Here is a 17441-nt window from a genome sequence, read left to right as displayed (position 1 = left end):
AAAATCCAGTTCGGCAAGGTCAGATCTAAATTTTCCTGGAAAAATTAATAGAACCATCCATACACACTGGAATAATAAAACTACACTGAGCCTGCTCATGTTGGGAGTGTTTGCCTGCACCCGGTGGCTTTGGATGGGAAGGGAGTAGGTTTTGTTCTTTTTCACAAAAGAGCAAATTAATGCATACAATCTCTACTTCTAAGAACCCAGCACACTCATGCCCTGCCCCAGCAAACCCAAAGAAACTATTTGACTTAAGAGTTTCCCAATATGTTCTTTTCGAGGCAAGAAAAGGAGCATGGGGTGGAAAAAAAAAAATCTCCCATGAAGTAAGTGGGAGATGCCTGATGGACACTAAGCAGCCTGGCTGAGTTCAGAGAGCCATCCAGGTCCCCTGGGAAGGTGATCATGTTGTCTTGCCTTGCCTGTTCCTTGCCTGTTTCTAAGGATAGTTTCCTGTTAATAAAGCAGTTGGAATATTTAACTTTTTTTTTTCCTGGCAGCTGTCAATTTGATTGTCACTTTGAATGGGGAAACATTTATGTGGCGGTTTTGATGTGCCATGTATAAAATATTCATTCTCAGTTGCTTCCCATTCAAGTTAATTTGCTTAATTGAATTGAACTTTTACATGAAATATTGTGCTTTTTATTTGCTAGGTTCTCTCCTATGGGTGTAGATCACATGAGTGGGCTTTCTGGTGTAAATGTTCCAGGAAACGCATCTTCTGGCTGGTGTATCTTCATCTACAACCTTGGTCAAGATGCTGATGAGGGAATCCTCTGGCAGATGTTTGGCCCCTTTGGTGCGGTTACCAATGTGAAAGTTATTCGAGATTTCAACACCAACAAGTGCAAAGGTTTTGGTTTTGTGACCATGACAAACTATGAAGAAGCTGCAATGGCCATAGCAAGTCTTAATGGCTACCGCCTGGGGGACAAAATCTTACAGGTTTCCTTCAAAACCAACAAGTCCCACAAATAACTTGCTCGTGCTTTTTGTATGGAATAGATAATGGAGTGACAGAAGTTGAAACATTTTTGTTAGTGTAAAACTCATTTTGCGCCAATTTTCACAAGTGTTTGTCTTAGTCTAAATAAGAAGTGAAAAGGTTTTATATTCTGGGATGCAACTGACATGTTCAAATGTTTGAAATCCCACAATGTTAGACCAATTTTAAGTTTCTTTAAGTTATTTCATTTAAAACATGTTAAAATTCCCCTGAAATCTTAAGTAGATTGCATTAACTAGATCCTCTGGATGGTGGTAAAATTGAAGCATGCTTTCACTTATGAGACTAACATTTGTTTCATTGAATGTTGTCTGCAAAAACTGGAATTTTCTGAAAAATATCAGGCTGAATTCATTGATTTTCTTTGGTTTTATGTTGTTCTTCCTACCCATCCCCCCCTGTCCTTTTGTTCCCCCACAGTTTCAGTAGTATGGAAGAATAGATGAGAAATACTAATGTTTTAGTTGACAGTAAACTGTTTGATCAATTAATATTCATTACTGTGTGTCTAGTTGAGGATCAGGCTTTTTAAAGTCAAGGTCTTGTAAGTAGTAGCATGCCAGCCTAACTTTTAACACCATTGAGGAGGTAAGTTGCACACTGAGCAGTGGCCAAGCTGTCCAATTTGCAGGTTTTAGAAAGGTGACTTCTAAAGCCCATTTTGAGAGGAATGGACCAAAGAGTTTCAGAGAAACTCCAGGAAGATTTCAGAGTCAAAATGAAACTCCAAAAAAGCGAGTGTGAAAATATGTTGCTACTTTATCAGACTGAATCTCTTCTGTCCAAATATTTAATGCATGGTGCACTACTTACTGGTACATTATAATACAGCAAGATACTTACTCATTTTCCAAGAGCATTGTAGTTGGAATTCCTTTGGCAGTTATATATTTTATAAAGAAAAACCAGTTATAAACATTTGAGCATTGTATTTCTCGCATCCCTTTTAATGAGTGCTAGGTTTTCTATTTTAATAGGTTTTTGTTTTGACAACTAGCTTTACTTATTGAACACTCAGCAGAAAAGTACTTACAACTTGCAAGTTAGATATTAACCAAAAACCCCTTTGATTTGTAGATTTAAAGATTAATCCCCCAGGTTTTCTGCAGACTGCCTTGAAACTTTGAGTTGTTCTGTTTCTGTTAATTTTCTTTTGCTTTTTTGTGTTTTTTGTTTGTTTTTACTTTTGCATTTAAGAACATTAAATTTGATTTTGTTTTGCTCAAATTTTGTTTTGTTTTTTATTTTCTGTTCTTTTTTTTGCTAAGTATTGCACAAAGTGTCCAGCTTTCGGAGTGTTGTTTTGAGGAACTGTAGCTCCTCTTAAAGAGAATTTTAATTTACTGCTTTGACAGATGAGTAGAAGAAAAAGAGTTTGAAACAAGCACCACAATAAATCTGTCACATAGAAATGATGTGTCACAGACTGCTGTAAGCCTCAGGTGTGCTTGGGTAGGAAACTGGGAAGGCTGTCCCTGCCTGTACAACAGGTGTGTGAGCTGCTGTGCACAACTAGAGACTTGGCTCTGGTGTTTATATAAGTGGAGCAGGTGTAGAAATGAGGTCTGTGGCATTTTAATGCAGTGTCTCCTTGATTTGTCTGACTCTCTACCAGCCCCAGAGCTCATTTCCAGACTCCAGAGGCCAGTCCATGCTGCCTGCTTGTCTCACTCTATCCCCAGCTGACCTTGCCTTATGCTTGCCGCCATTTGTCCTCTCCTTGCCATGGGATCTGCACAGTCTGAGAGCTGCCTCAGCCTCCACATGTGGCTGAGCTGCTGCCCAGCTCCAGGGAGGACCTGTGGGATCTGCTGATGTTCCTGGACCTGCCCAGGACATATCTAAACCCTACAGACAGGCCTTGGCCCAGCAAGCAGCTTCCTGCTGAGTTTGAGCTTGTGTGCACTGAATACAGGTGGGATTTTTCCTGTTAAAACATCCAATCTTGCCTCTCCTGCCAGTCTGTTTTCTCCCCATCTTTTGAGCAGCTCAGTGGTCAGTGACTGTGACACAGCAACCAGCCCACTCCCACCCTCCATAGCTGCTCTTGGCTATCAGAGGTTTCCTTTCACCAGTTCATCACCATACATTTATCACATCAACGATTATTTCTTTTCTGTGTACAAAGAGAGCTTGGGAAGCATTCTGGAGGTTCTCCCAAGTGAAAGCTGTGTAGTACAGAGTTCTCTTACCATATCCCATCATTGTTGAACCCTGCACTGTCCTGTTCCATCCTCTTCCACAGGAGTGGGCTGTAGTCATTCCCAGTTCCTGTCATTCTCTCTTGCTGTATTCCATTTAAGATAAATTTGCTACTCAACTAAATGGGAGTTGCTGTTTATCACAATATTCAGCTGAGGGTTCAGACTTCAGCGAGTGACCCCTAAACACAGCTCTGTATCAGTACTGGTTCCAAGCACACTGACCATGGCAGCAGCACATTGCTGTGCTGCCACTTCTGGGAAAAAAAACCCTTCCCTTGGATGCTTGCTGGCATCGCTGTTACTTGCTTTTTCCACTCCTTCCCTATTTTTTCCATTCTTTTCTCATTCCTTGCTAAATAAGAAGGAAATGCAGGATATGGTTTTGTACCGCTACTGCAACAATCTCTTTTAGCAAAGGTCTGAGTCTAGCTTTCTTTGAGAGTTGCTCTGATAATAATTTTCTGGCAGTGGGTATGAGCAATGCACTGCTGCTCGAGCCAGAAAAAGAGGAAAAACGCCTGTTAATGTCCAGGGTCAATACCAGAAGTAGTGTATGATCTGCGCTATTCTAACAGGCAATAAAACTTTGGCATAAATAGCTGAAGTCCAGAAAAAAATTGTGTGTGTATTCTTGATGCATTTGGTCCTAAACAGCAACTTGTGCATCCTACTAGTAAAGACCAAAAGGAAGCTTCTGGGGGTGGAAACTGAATTCTAACACAACATCTCTAGGAATTTTTCTGCCCAAAAGGTAGGAGCAACTGGTTTCCTCCTCACACTGTGCTTTGAAGCTCTCACTTGAATGGACCTGTTTCAAGAGAGGTTTTGGCCTCTTAATTCTCAGAGTGTGCTCTGCTTTTTCATCCATCAGTTTGGTGGAATCCAGGTGTTTCTGTCAGGTGATGTTTCAGTGCTTACAGGATTTTTGTACAACCTATGGGCTGTCTCAAAGCAGAGGTCTCACATTGCTCATGAGATGCCGTGGTGTCATTTAGGTAGAGAGTTCTGTAAAGTCTTCACTGCTGGATTAGGATGTGATGATCAGATTTTGGAGACCTGGATTTGTTGGTCTGTACTGGAGTTGTGCTACAGGAACAGCTGAGATGGGAGTGCTTTGGGGGCCTTTAGAGTAGGTTTAGAGTCTCTTGGGACAGCCCCAGGTGTAGATTCTGAAGGACCAGGTGTAATTCCTGCCAAAAACACATTGTCCATGCTGCTGACAGGGTCTCATGTATAGATGCAGAGGGGAGTTGCTACATTTGCTTTCCAGATGTCCACGTGAATGGAATTCACCCTGTGCGGAATGTTGGCCATGAACCTCATCACCTATAAACCTCCTATTAACCATTAGCAGATAGGCAAATCCCATACAAATATGGAAGAGGAATCTCTGATATTGCTGTATGTGCTTGGTATGAGCTGGCAAAAGCACGTGCAGATCCTTCAGGTGAGGGGATGGCAACACAAGAAATCCAGACATGAGCAGAATCAGAGCTGCTCAGTGTATCCAGTTCTCAGTGATTCCCTGTTAGATGGTGTCTGTGCACTGAAGCGTTGGATTTATTTTATTTTATTCTTCAAGCTGCATTTTCATAAAATTTGGTTTACTCAAGCTGCTCCCCTCTCCTGTCAGAGACTGGCCCGTGCAGTTACTGTTACCTCCTGAGCCCTCCTGTGCCAATCCCTGTTCTAGCTCTGCGAGTGGGAAAGGCTTGAGGATCCAGCTCTTAGGGTGAGGGGAGACGTCACCATCGCCACAATGGTGTGTGTGGTCGTACAGCTTTTCTTTCCCTTTGATTGGATATGGTTTTTTGTACATCTCTATCATGTGAGCATGAAAACCACTGAAAATCCAGAGACAAGTCACTGGAGCAGGATAAATTGTCACCGCAATGAGCACTGGTTGGTCAAGTGTGTGTTCGCTTGCCCTTGTCCAGATGACCAGAGGGTGTTTGCATGGAGAGGACACCTATTTTTGTAGGTGGTTTGAATGTTGTAGTAACATTATTTATACAAAGCAGTTAATTTTTTTTTTTTAAAAAAGTTTTAAAGAAACCTTGTTATCATTTATAGAAGGAATATCCAGCAGTCAAAACAAAAATGATGAACGAACTGTAAAGGTGATCCATTATTTTAAGGCTGAGTTTGGAAAATTCATAATCCTTAAGGTCCTTCAACATTTGTTACAATTCTATGTTGCTTTCATGTTCTGGGCAAGATCAATAAAGTAGAAATTATTCAAATATTTCAGGAGAGATTTTCTTTTCAGTGCATTTTAAACGGCAATAACTCAAGTTTCTTTTTGGATAGTTCATTGTTACATGTGTGCTTTATAAAACAAACTTGGAGAATGTCCCCACATTTACTTTTCTAACACAGTATACAGGTCAAATGATAAAATAAACTGTTTATTCAAAGTAGCTCCTCTGAGAGCTCTGCCTGCAGAAGGTTAGAGTTTGTGGAAGGCTCTCGTGAGCTGCTGGTAGCCTGATTCAGTCACGTAAGCACAGAGCAGTTTGTCTGGATGCTGTCTGTCAGAAGGGCACCATATTTTTTATTTCCATAATGAAGAAATATGTCCTTTATGACTCTGTCAGTGAAGCACCTTATTGTTACATTATTACATTTAGGTATCTACAAATAGCTTTAGAGGAAAGGGACCAAATTCACCTTTAGCATAAGGAAGCACCAACCCCTTGAGCTCTCTGAGTGGAGCTGCACTTTTGTTTTGGCGTTTTGTTTTGTTTTTATTTTCCAAGAGCTGAATTTGTCGCCTGAGGTATTTTAATCTCTATTTGGAAGCAGGAGTCTGTGCCTTTGGCAAGTTCCTCTAACACAGCTCTGCATTTCTCAAGTCTGGCTACTCAGCACAGTAGAATGGATAAATCTAGAGCTCAAGAGGCCAGTGGTTATTTTCGCTGATTATTATATTTATTATTACTGGGTTTCTCCTATATAAAAATGTAAAAAAATAAAAGATGTGGAGTTCATAAAAAGAGTCTCAGTTCCCTCCCTCTTGCTTGGAAGAGCAGTACCTCCATGACAACCAGTGGATTGAAAATCACCGTTAATTTCTAAGCATCCACTCGGAGGTTGATCAGGTACAGCATCATTTCAGTGCTTGCTGTTTGTGGTAGTCTCATACAGTCAAACAAAACCAAACTCAAAGTGTTGCTGTCTCATCCTGCATGATTCAAAAACAGTGAAAATTTTTATGATCTCTAAAGCATACCCACCACCCCATGAGTAGATTTGATGTTCAACTCTGGTGTTTCCTTCTAGATCACACTCAATCAAACAGCAACAAAGGTTTAGAAATATTTCTTTGTTGAGAGGAGTTTTCAGCACTGAATTTCTCTTTTGTTGCTAATGATGGGAAAACAGTAATGATAGAACTGCCACCTGAAACCTTGGAAAATTGCTTCTGTGTTCACATTTTAGAATCTCAATATTCTTCTACTGTTGTTCCTTATTTTTAAACATTTTTGAGCAAGATTTTAGTGGTATGGCTGAACTTTTTCACTTGGTTATTGAGAAGAAAATTACTTGAGACATTTGAAACATAAGATGGGATAAACCTTTATTTGATGAGTAATTTGAATAATACTGTACTTCTAGTCTTTTTATTGATTTATTTTGCTTTAACTTATGTAATCTTTTGTTTATAAACTAATCTGTTTGTGGGACAGAAGGTTTTATCAATTGCTTTCCATACTGTACAGTATATGGTTACACATTTTGTATATTTAGTGTGTTTTTAAGTTATTGATTTGTTTTATATCAAATAATTTATTTTTCAGGTACCATTTTCATTTAAACTTTGTTTTTACATGGGTTTACTTTAAATAAAGTATGACACTGCTTTCCAAATGTCTAAAATGAAGTTGAATCCCATTGTGTTATTTTGAGATGATTTATGTAAATTAACTTATTTTAGAAATAACTGCAGAAATGTACCGAGTTCATACTTTGGTTGTGCTTCAATTCAAGTGCTTGGAAATTCTCTGCAATGATTTTTGAGCAGTTTGAAAGAAATGGAATTTTCATATTGAAACAGTTCAAAGATTTGTTGATGAAGCAGCAGCTTTGTAGAATCCTGTGGATGGAGTAATGAACATTGTTTTCTATAAGGATTTTCAAAATGAAATGAAAAAACTCATAGATATTTTACACTGGTGTTAAGACTTAAATGACATATTCTATGTTAATAGTGCAAAGGAGTTTTGTACTTTTGCCGCATGTTCATGGCTGGTTTTGTTGAGCACTTGTTTGGAACATACTGGGGATGCTTTTACTTGAGCCCTGGTGAAGGATGTTGTACTTAAAAATAGAATTAGGCTTTTACTTAATTGTTCATATTTTGTCTTTTTTTCCCTGCAGGAATTGGATTATTATTGTGCAGTTTGGATTTGACATGTTTTCAGAAGAATCTGAACTGTGTTCAGGAATAGGCCAATCAAGGTTTCTCCACTAAAGATTTTGTAACTTGTGGCCTTGTTAGAAAGATGGAATTAAAAGAAGAGGTGTAGTTTCCTTTTTATTTTTCAGGAAAGCAGTTGTTGTCTTTATCTTACGTTTTTCTTCCTGATAAAACCAAACCCAAAGCCCAGCTGCACTGTTACTCAGAAATGTGTAGTGAGACTTCTTCAGGGGGCTCCTGGGCGAAGCCTCAGGTTGTCCCATTGGAGGTTTAGATTAGATGAAGATTTTCTGCAAATTGTGCCAGGATTGTCAAGCCCTGGCACAGGGCGGTGGTGGAGTCACCATCCCTGGAAGTGTTCAAAAACCATGGCTGTGGCACAGGGGGTCATGGGCTCGTGGTGAACGTGGTGGTGGTGGCGGGTTGATGGGCTTGATTACCTTAGAGGGCTTTTGCAACCTAACAGCTGTGATTCCATGAGAAGGGACCAGCAGTGCAGGTCAGGCTCCCTGGTTCCTTGGGTGAGGCTGGGGCAGGACAGACACCCCCAGGTAATGCCCAGGAGGAGGAAGTGCTTCTGAAACCACGTCCTTTTGGTGGAAGGAACACATGTAATCCTGCTGGCTCTGCACAGCCTATGTTCCAGTCTTAGTCCTTGCTTCACCAACACAAACTTTTAGTTTTGGTAAGCTGAAGTCTGTCCTGCTGTGTTTCAGCAGGTGCCTCCTGTTCTTTAGTCACAGAAATAATCCCTCTGAGAGCTGGGCTAATTGTTGTACCTTTGAGATGTTGCCTCTGATTTTTCTCTTAGAGGCTTACAGTGAAAAGTGATAGACAGTAAGAGGTATAAATAGTGTTTCAAGCATGATGTCATGGAATGTGTGGCAATGCTGCCTCAGCTCAGGATCTCTTCCAACTCAGGAGTTTTTAGATTTGCAGTTATTTTTTTCTGTGATGGGAATTTCTCAGTTCAGCACTGTTCACCATATGGAATTATTCATTGAGCTAAATTGGTAAAGAGCAGAAGTGAGAATTTCTGTTCCTGCCGTTATATCAGTGGATTGTTGAATGTGCAGCATCTGGTGTGTTCAGGAATGCTTCATCAGGATTTAGACCTTTCTTGGGTTTTCCTTTGCATGGAACTGGAACACCTTCTCCATTCTTGCTCCCACTAGAGTTCATCCCATGTGGTTCACTTTGCTCTTGTTCATTTTGACCACTACTGTATTTTCCATGTTTTTCTTCTGTGAAAAATCATGAGGGGAAAAAATACATTAAATTCCAAAAAGCTTGATAACAGACATGGCCATGTGAAGTTCTAGTCCCTCAGAAATGTCTCTTTCTTAAAAGCAAGTAAAAAAAACCTTGCTGTAGACCCATTAATGCCCAGACAGGGGCTCTCGTTTTTTGCAGAATTCCTGACAGATTCCCTGAATTTTGACTATTCCCCCTCCTTGCTCTGCTGTTGTGGTATCCTGCTTCCAGATTTTACCCTTTTCATTTCCAGAACAGTAGAAGAGGGAGGGGGAGAGAAAAAAAGATGTTAAACTGATATGTCAGAGAAAGATGTCTGAATAGTTTTCTCTGTATTTCCTATCCTTAAAAAGGGAAGAATATGACTAAGAAATGTCCCAGGTCATGCTAATGGTACACTTGCTCCAAATTCTTTCCCAGCAGTGGCAGTGAGCAGCTATTTAAGGAAAGCCTGGCTGCCATCCCCCCCTCCATTCCCCTCGTGCTTCCCCAGCTCAACAGTAGCTCAGTGTCAGGGGCACCCTGCCTCTTCCCCAAATACCTCCTCTTCTTTAGAGTCCTGGTTCTTGAAACTGCCTTTCTTTTCCTTAAACTGTCCTCTGCTTCCATCCTATAGCGACAGCAGGAAGGGGAAGTGGAACGTTTGGGAGTGGTTTAACATGTGTGTGTTATCTGTGCAGCTGAATGAAGGTGAATAAATCACAATGTTTTGCTCTTTGCACTGTAACACACTTCTTTCTTTTTGTCTTTTTTTTTTTTGAGTGTTTATGTATAGAAACAGTGATGAGCAATATGGAACTCTAGTTTGTTGGACCATAACTTGTACTAACATCTCATTAGCAAATAATATTTAATTGCAGCAAAATTAATTTAAACCAAATTTGGCACAGTTAAAATACATATTTACTTTATTAGAATTTTAAGTGTGGTTTATAGAGTTCTAAAAGTTTACCTTTCCAAAATGGATTGACTTCTCCCTGCAGGGCTGGAGCTCCATGCTTATAAAAGAGCATGTGCTCAAATTAGAGCTTACAAAGAACTGAGTTTAATAAAAATAAGTTTGAGGCTTCCTATGTTCTCAGAGTAGGGATCAGAGGAGTTGTTAAACCTACTTTAACAAACCTGTTAAACCTACTGTTTGAATGTGTTGGAACAGATTCTGCCCCAAGAGAAGGCTCATAGAGGAGAGCAGAGCAGGAGTGGTTTGGCTTGGGAGCAGAGTTGGGGCAGTGTAAGCAGTGCTGAGCTGCTTCCTGCCATGGGCTCCAGCTCTGGTGTCACAGGAGGAGGAGGCACTGGCAGGACTCCCAAGTCTGTCTTGCAGCCCATGAACAGCTGTGGTAAGTAGCTCATGCTTCTCAGTCCTTGCACAGAGGGGTTTGGTCTTGGTCTAACTAGACTTGGCAGAATTTGTGATGAAACACTTTTGTGACCATGGATCCTTCTTTACCTTTCTGTCCCAGCTTGTTCCTTGTGCTTTGCATCTTTCAAGAGACAGAGTGCATATAAGTTTGTATGAGTGTGCACACAGTATTTATACCTTGTTTTGAATATGTACACACCTGCCAGTTGTGTTGCCATGTGTTACTGTATAGGTGCTCTATATAGCACATGTGGAATGGCATATCTACACTGTCCCGCATCCTGCACAGTGCATTCATCATACAGAGATGTATGTCCTTATAAAACAAGATTATATGGAGCTTTCTAAGGTGTTGGTCACAACTGTTCAGTGATGTGAGGAGCAAGCTGTGGAGGTTTAAGAAAATTAATGTCCATTTTGGAAAGAATTTTAACATCCACATATTTCCAACTCTAGAAAACTGCCATATCTGTATATTATGTCTTAATATTTTTCAGCAGTGGTCCTGTACTGTACCATATCACTGTTGCTCAGGGAGCACCTCCCATTCCCTTGTCCCTGTGAGAGATACAGTGCTGTCACTCCATGGGAGTCAGTGATTTCAGAAATCAGTGACTGTTTTAAGCCAGCTTTACTCTGTATTTTCCCCTTTTCTGTTTTTACTATATTTCATGGACCTTAACGTTTTAATCTTTTCTTACTGCAGGAATGGAGAAAGGAACACAATTCAGCTGCAAGAAGAACTGTGGTTCTAGAGAGATGGCAGTGACTGACTGCGCATGCCACAGCATGGCCAGGCCCCTCTGCCCCATCACTGGATTCCTGGAGGGACATCAGGGCTGCTCATGCTTTTTTAGATAAAACATAGCAAAGCTTTGTTGCAGTGTGTTCAGAGCTGCTTTTCTGAACAACACGAAGTTCAGGTTTCAGGTTTGACTCACTGTGATATCTGTGCCTTGTTCAGTTACTCAGGTAGTTCATAAAGACTTGCACCAGGGCGGTGGTGCCTCCAACACTGTAATAATTTCTGGAGAACATTCTGGCTGCCCTGATTTGTATCTTACCTTACTTAAACACAATGATGCTCAAAGGCAGAACATGAGCTGTAAGATGGAAACTGGTTGAGAAGCTTTGTTCTTCCCTCCCGATCTTGGTGCTCTGTGCTCAGCTGGGCACATGTGAGCCCCATGTCCTGTTGGACTGCTGGGGGCCCTGAAGAATGAATGTTTACAGTGGAATATTTGCCCTGGTTTTCCATATTCACATGACAAATCCTGACATTAGAGAAGAACATCTCTAATGTCCACTCCATGGAATGGGATGTCCAGCTTCTTTGTCATTACCCATTATGAGTTTGGGTGAGGAAATAATGAGATCAGGTTGTATCAAAGAAGGAATAAAACAAAAGGACAGACTTGTTGAATTGGTGAGATTAAGGCAGGCTGGTGTAATTTGTGACATGTGACAGGAAGGATTCTTGTGGAGTGTTGGGGTCAGCACGGGGTGGGGGATTGGTTGATAGGACCTGTGTCAGCCCTTTGCTTAGTGAATAGTTTGGTGTTTTGTAGTTTACGTGCTTCAGCTGAGAGGCAGTGGGGCAGTGCTGCTGACTGTGGTGTCACCTGGGCGCTGTCCATCTGCTGTTTCTTTTTGGAGATGGAGGAGGAATTACTTGCAGTGGATGCATTTTCATCCTGTGTGAAAGCTTAACAGGTTATTAAAATAATGTTACATGGTGCAGCTTCATACATGTTTTTGTATTAGAAGACTTTAGATATTGAGGTCCTAGAAAAAATTCCGTAATGATAATACTAATCATCATGAAATGTCTTTGAAGATGTAAATAAGGCTCCAAAGGTGAGCTCTGGAAATGTTTAAGGTGCTGATATTGCTCCAGTATCCAGTATCTTACACCAACCCTCCACCATCACCTTACTTGTGCTGATAAAGCTCTTGGTAGGCATTTATTTAATTAAAAGAAAGTTAAGTCTTGCCAGTGGTTCCTTTAAACCTGAATCAGTTGTTGGATCTGGTTCCCCTGTAGTCCCCATTCCAGCCGTGCTAAAGGGTCATTTAAAGGGTGGGATCAGGCTGCATAATGTGGCACTTTTATCAGAAAATGCACTGGATTGTGCTTGGGGGTCAGCTGGAGGCTCAAGAAAACTGTGGAAAGTAATTATTCTGGGAAGCTAGCTAGACCAGGGGGTGGACTGTGGATGTGAAGGACTGCTTGGTGTCACTTCTTAATCAAAACTGCTGGTACAATCCTCAGTCCATGTATTTGGCAAAAGCTGAAAAACCTGCATTGGCAAAAATCCAATCCCAGATATTAAAGATCAGAGTACATGGAGTAGTGGAGGACTGATGAGAAACCAAGGGTACTTGTCAAAGGTCAGGCAGGAAAGGAGCTATTTGTAAGCTCTGAAGTGGGGAAGGAAGCAGCTCCTTGTACAGCTGAAGGGAGTATGTGGCATGTTGGTTACAGAAGTTTGGACAATGCAAGTGCAAAGACCTGCAAGGGGATGGCCATGCTAAAACCAGGAGAGATGTGGTCTTGAACAGAAGTGCATCATCAGCACGAGAGTTCTGGTGGGAAGTACATGAGCTCGTCCCTCCTGGCAGTGTCTTATGTGGGAAATGGCACATCACAAACAAATGTATATTAGGGGTGTATGGCATGGGCTGGTACAACCCTGTTAAACTGATCTGTGTTCTGCATGATGTGTTTCCATGGACAGGACACTTATCCCTGCAAAGTGCTGAAGCAGGGAATGAAGACTGTGGCAGCTTCTTCCAAGGGGATCTGAACTGAGGAGGCTCCATCCCACCAAGGCATGGTCTAAAAAACTACTATAAAGCCATATGCTTCAAATTCTGATTATCAGAATTTAAAGATAGAGAGCTAAACAAAAATGTTCAAATACGTTTTGTCACAGAATAATTCATTTGGTGGGTTACTTTGAGAATAGCAAGTAAACAGATTTTTAAAATTCAGTGACTCCCGTTTACATGGACTTTTGTAAAGCATTTGATACGGTGTTGGATATCACTAAATAAACTTTGGTAGTTACAAATACATGAAATTTAGGGTGGGGTTTACTTTAAAGAAGGAAGGCAGCATGGAAGGGTTAGCAGGAGGTTTTCAGTTGGTGGGATATTATTAATTTCCAGATCTTTGGGACACATTTCCAGCATTTACCTATGTTGAAGTATCACATACGTGCTGTGGCATCCTCTGCTGCAAATTGTGGAGGGATGCTGTAGCTCTTCCCTGACTTCCCTTTCCCAATCTCCTGTATGAAGAGAGGTTTTGGAGGGGCAGAAGGAGTGTAAATGTTCTTGGCCCAGAGCGTGGGTCAGGCATGGTGCAGAGGAATGCACAGACACAGACATGTTCAGGACCTAGGTATATGGAGCTAGACAGAGATAACAGGGATGTGGGACACAGCTCTGAGAAGGATCTTTGGGTGCAGATTGTGGAGTAGGACAGTCCATGTGAATCCTGTAGGGTCAGTCATGTGCTTCTGTAGCGTCTTGTGATACAGGACTGAAGCTCTCCAGAAAACTTCTTGCTGGCATAGTACATTTACATCTGTGTATGCCACCAGCCTCTGTCCTTTGGCTGGGAGATGCACAGTGCTGGGTGTGGAGAAATTCTGTCCTGGAAGGCTTTGGTATTCTACTGTCAATATTTACTGTCAGTCTACTGCCACCTGTTTATGAAAATGTAGTGGAAGGCTGTTGATGAGAAGTTCAAAATCTCGATGCATCTGTTGCTCAGGGGTTGGTCACATAGGTGGCATAGGAGGCTCAGAATGGGCAGATAGTGAATTCTTTCTCCCAAAGAAGCTGGAATATAGAAGCTTTTTTTGATGTCCTGTTTCCAGGTGCAGCATGTGGCACTGCCATTGAGCTCTTTTTGCTTACAAGGAGACAGTTGGAGAGGCCCAAACCTTGTGATATGTTTGTGCTGAACTGAACCATCCTGTCTTGCTTATTCTGACAGGGAACCCGCTGAGCAATTTGGTGGTTTTCTTCATGGGGGTGGAAGGTGAGGGAAGTGAGGATGTCATGCAGGGTAGTGATGCAGTGATGAGGAAGAATTGTGTACACCAGAAACCTGCTGTTTACAACTTCGACCAGCTCAGTTTCTCAGGTAAAGTCAGCACTGGCACTGCAGTGATGATGGATGCGGCTGCTTGCTGTCCAGAGCTGGCCAAGGAATTGTGGGGATTGTCACTAATCAATACCCTCTTTAGAGCTATCTTTGCGGTCCTTGGTTAAAGCAGTGTGTTCCTGATGGTTGCAGATGAAATCCAGCTGGAGGGTGGTTTGCTGAGGAGGGCAGAGCTTACCTGCTGCTGGCAGCTGCCAGGAGCATCAGGGCTGCACAGCTGGGGCAGCCCCATGAGCTGCGCACACAGGAGGGGTTTCTCTCTGTGCTGGACTCAGTGCCACAGCTGTGTTGGTACAGGCCCGCAGCCCTGGGTTCTTCCTTACAAAACAGGGTATTGTTATGAGGCCATCTGCTTTGAGCAGTAGGATGTGGTGGTCCTTGTCCCCAGCCCGACTCAGAGTAGGTGGAATTGTGTGGCTGTTGGTGCTGGCAGCAGCAGGTGTTCCTGGTGGTTGCTTTTTCTTTTCAGCTGTGTTTGAGTGCTCTGAGAGTGCAATGGACAATGGAAGAGGAGTCCTGTTTGTTTGTATCTGCCCATTTGCAAGGTTCCTGTGTTTCTGGTTGTTTTATATCTGCCAGTTCTGGGAGGTTAATGCCCCAGTAGAGCTGCTGGAGTTCACGTGATATTCACCCTGAGCAGTGGGACTCTCCAGATTGTTTCTGTTCTCTGCTCCTTGGTTGTGTCACTGCTGAGACTTACCTTGGCTCCTGCTCACTGAGCTCCTGCCTTTGCTGGATCATGAGGGGAAAGGCAGGTTGTACGATTGTGGGTTCAAAGGGTGAAATAATTCAGGTCCATTGGTGAAGCCAGAGCCTGAGCAGTTCCCTGTGTGTTCGGTTTGCACCTCGTTGGAAAGGTGAGAGGGTGAATTAGAACAGAGTTCTGCTTTGCTAACTAGTTGTGAGCAAGTGAGTAATTGCTTCTTGGGAAGGTATGAATGTTTTATTTCCTACTTAAGGCTTCATGTCTAGGAAATGCAGATTGGTGCTCAGGTTAAAGGGAAGCATGGTCAGGAAGAGCTGCTCATAACTCTGAATGGCTACTGGGTGGATGCTGCATCCTGTGGGGGAGAATCACTTGATACATGAGCAGTAGAAACCAATAAATCAAAAGAATTAAAGGTCAGGATTGGCATTTTGTTGGCATTAGGAGGAAAATCGTAAGCAAGTTTAGCCTGACTTGAGCTGTGACACCACCAGTAGATGTCTGCAGGGCTGTAAGTGCGAAGAGTATGTGTTTTGTCTGTCTCTAGTGATTGCAGCCTGTCAAAGTAAGTAACTGCTTGGGGGTAGAGAAAGCAAGACAGAGAAATGGAGTGAGATGTTTAGAAACAACACAGTATTCTGAAGCTGGTATCATGATGCTGCTCTTCTCAATGTTTTGGCACCAGAATCTGGTTTAAAATCCTGCTTTGCAGATGGTTGAAGACTCCAGAAATATTGAAAGGGAAAGAAGGAGGAGAATGGCCAAATACCCATTTTGTCGTGTTTCAAGGAAGGACAGTGAGTAGATCTCTGAGGTGAAATGACCTGCTGAGTGGAACAGCCAGTTTTGGGTTGGGTGTAATGTTTCAGTCAGCCTTATTTTCCTTTCCTGTCTGTGTTGAGCTGTGGTTTGCTAAGTCTGTGACTCAGAGTGAAAACTAAAATTTGACCTTTTAGAGTTTGAAGGCTCAGGATTCTAAATGTAGGTCTTTTGCTGAGACATGTAATTTAGGGTGGGATTCATCCTACTGACTGTAACTATTAAGGTATTAGCACCTAGTCCAAACCCATCAGTAAGAACCTTTTGAAGACATCTAAAAAATGCCTGAGATGTACTCCTCAGAAAGGTCCTGGCTCTCACTGTTGGCTACAGGGCACTTGATATGTGTAGTTTAAATGAGACACAAAGCTTCTAGAATAAAAAGGTAAGTGCATATTGCACACCTGGCTACCAGGACCTCTGCACTTGCCAAAGTCTGGCTATTCCTGATGTGGATTTTGGAGCATCTTACACAGGGGTGCTACAGCTTCCTTCCCACGCTGAATCCTGGAAAGTTTGCATCTGGAGAATATCCAGCACAGTGAGGTGGAACACACTGCAGAATTGCCCAGGCTGGTGGAGGCCCAAGGTAATGAGTCCATGAGGCACCTCTCCACCCTGTACTGTGCATGGCTGGGGGCTGATGGGATCTGCAGGGCACTGGGAGGGGGGAGTCTAAACACCAGCCCTGAGGCCCCAGCAAAGGTGCAGGTACAACTTTTAGGAAGACTGCAAGAGGTCCAGAGAGGGACTTGAGACAAGGGTCTGGAGTGCCAGGACAAGAGAGAAAGGCTTCCCACTGCCAGAGGGCAGGGCTGGATGGGATATTGGGAAGAATTTTTTCTCTGTAAGGGTGGGGAGGCCCTGGCATAGGTTGCCCAGAGCAGCTGTGGCTGCCCCTGTGTCCCTGGAAGTGTCCAAGGCCAGATTGGACGGGGCTTGGAGTGATCTGGAATAGTGGAAGGCATCCCTGCCTGTGGCAGGGGGTGGGATGATATTCTCTGCATGTGAACACTGAATGACAGTTCATGAGCTAGATCTGAACTGTTGATGTTTGCAAATGGTCCCATGAGCACAGGCACTGATGTGCCTTGCTGTGCTCTCACAGTGCCATGTTCTGAGCAGGACCTGCCCTGAGCCTGGGCTGTGGTGTGTATAACCCCTGGGTGATGGACTGAGCTGCACCTGCCTGCAGAAGGAACTGAAATTATTAACTTAGATTTTCTAGAAAGTTGTTATCACTCCAGACAGGATTAGGAATTCCTCAAGTAAACAAATGCGTACAGTGAATTGGAAAGAGAGAGGCAGAAAACACATCCCCAGGGAGGCATTCACTCCTTAGAGGAGCATTTAGTGGAGGTTACATGCTGTAATTGTCAAAAAAACCCAGCCAAACTTATTTGAGCCATATCTTTGAGTCGTTCAGAGCTGCTTTGGAGATCTGGTTTTACAGAGAAACCTGGGATTTTAATAGATTTTTAAACAA

At 42.5% G+C, this 17441-nt stretch overlaps 1 protein-coding gene and 1 long non-coding RNA gene across 3 annotated transcripts in view; both read left to right on the top strand.

Moving 5' to 3' along the window:
* Window positions 1-2239, top strand: part of ELAVL1 (ELAV like RNA binding protein 1) — a 41336-nt gene extending 39097 nt beyond the window's left edge. For both annotated transcript variants that reach the window (XM_062510207.1, XM_062510206.1), the window contains one exon: window positions 660-2239. In XM_062510207.1, coding sequence (XP_062366191.1) covers window positions 660-984 — 325 coding nt within the window. In that variant the 3' untranslated portion in view covers window positions 985-2239. The remainder of the gene's footprint in view (window positions 1-659) is intronic.
* Window positions 2240-8059: 5820 nt separating this feature from the next.
* LOC134054321 (uncharacterized) lies at window positions 8060-11495 on the top strand. The gene is made up of 2 exons (XR_009934027.1): window positions 8060-10230; window positions 10960-11495. It is a non-coding gene; the product is annotated as an uncharacterized LOC134054321 (long non-coding RNA).
* The last annotated feature ends 5946 nt before the right edge of the window (window positions 11496-17441 follow it).

Source organism: Cinclus cinclus, chromosome 28 (genome assembly GCF_963662255.1).
Source record: "Cinclus cinclus chromosome 28, bCinCin1.1, whole genome shotgun sequence".
Classification (NCBI taxonomy): Eukaryota; Metazoa; Chordata; class Aves; order Passeriformes; family Cinclidae; genus Cinclus; species Cinclus cinclus.
The sequence above is the reverse complement of the archived record's forward strand: the minus strand, read 5'-3'. Positions and strand labels throughout refer to the sequence as shown.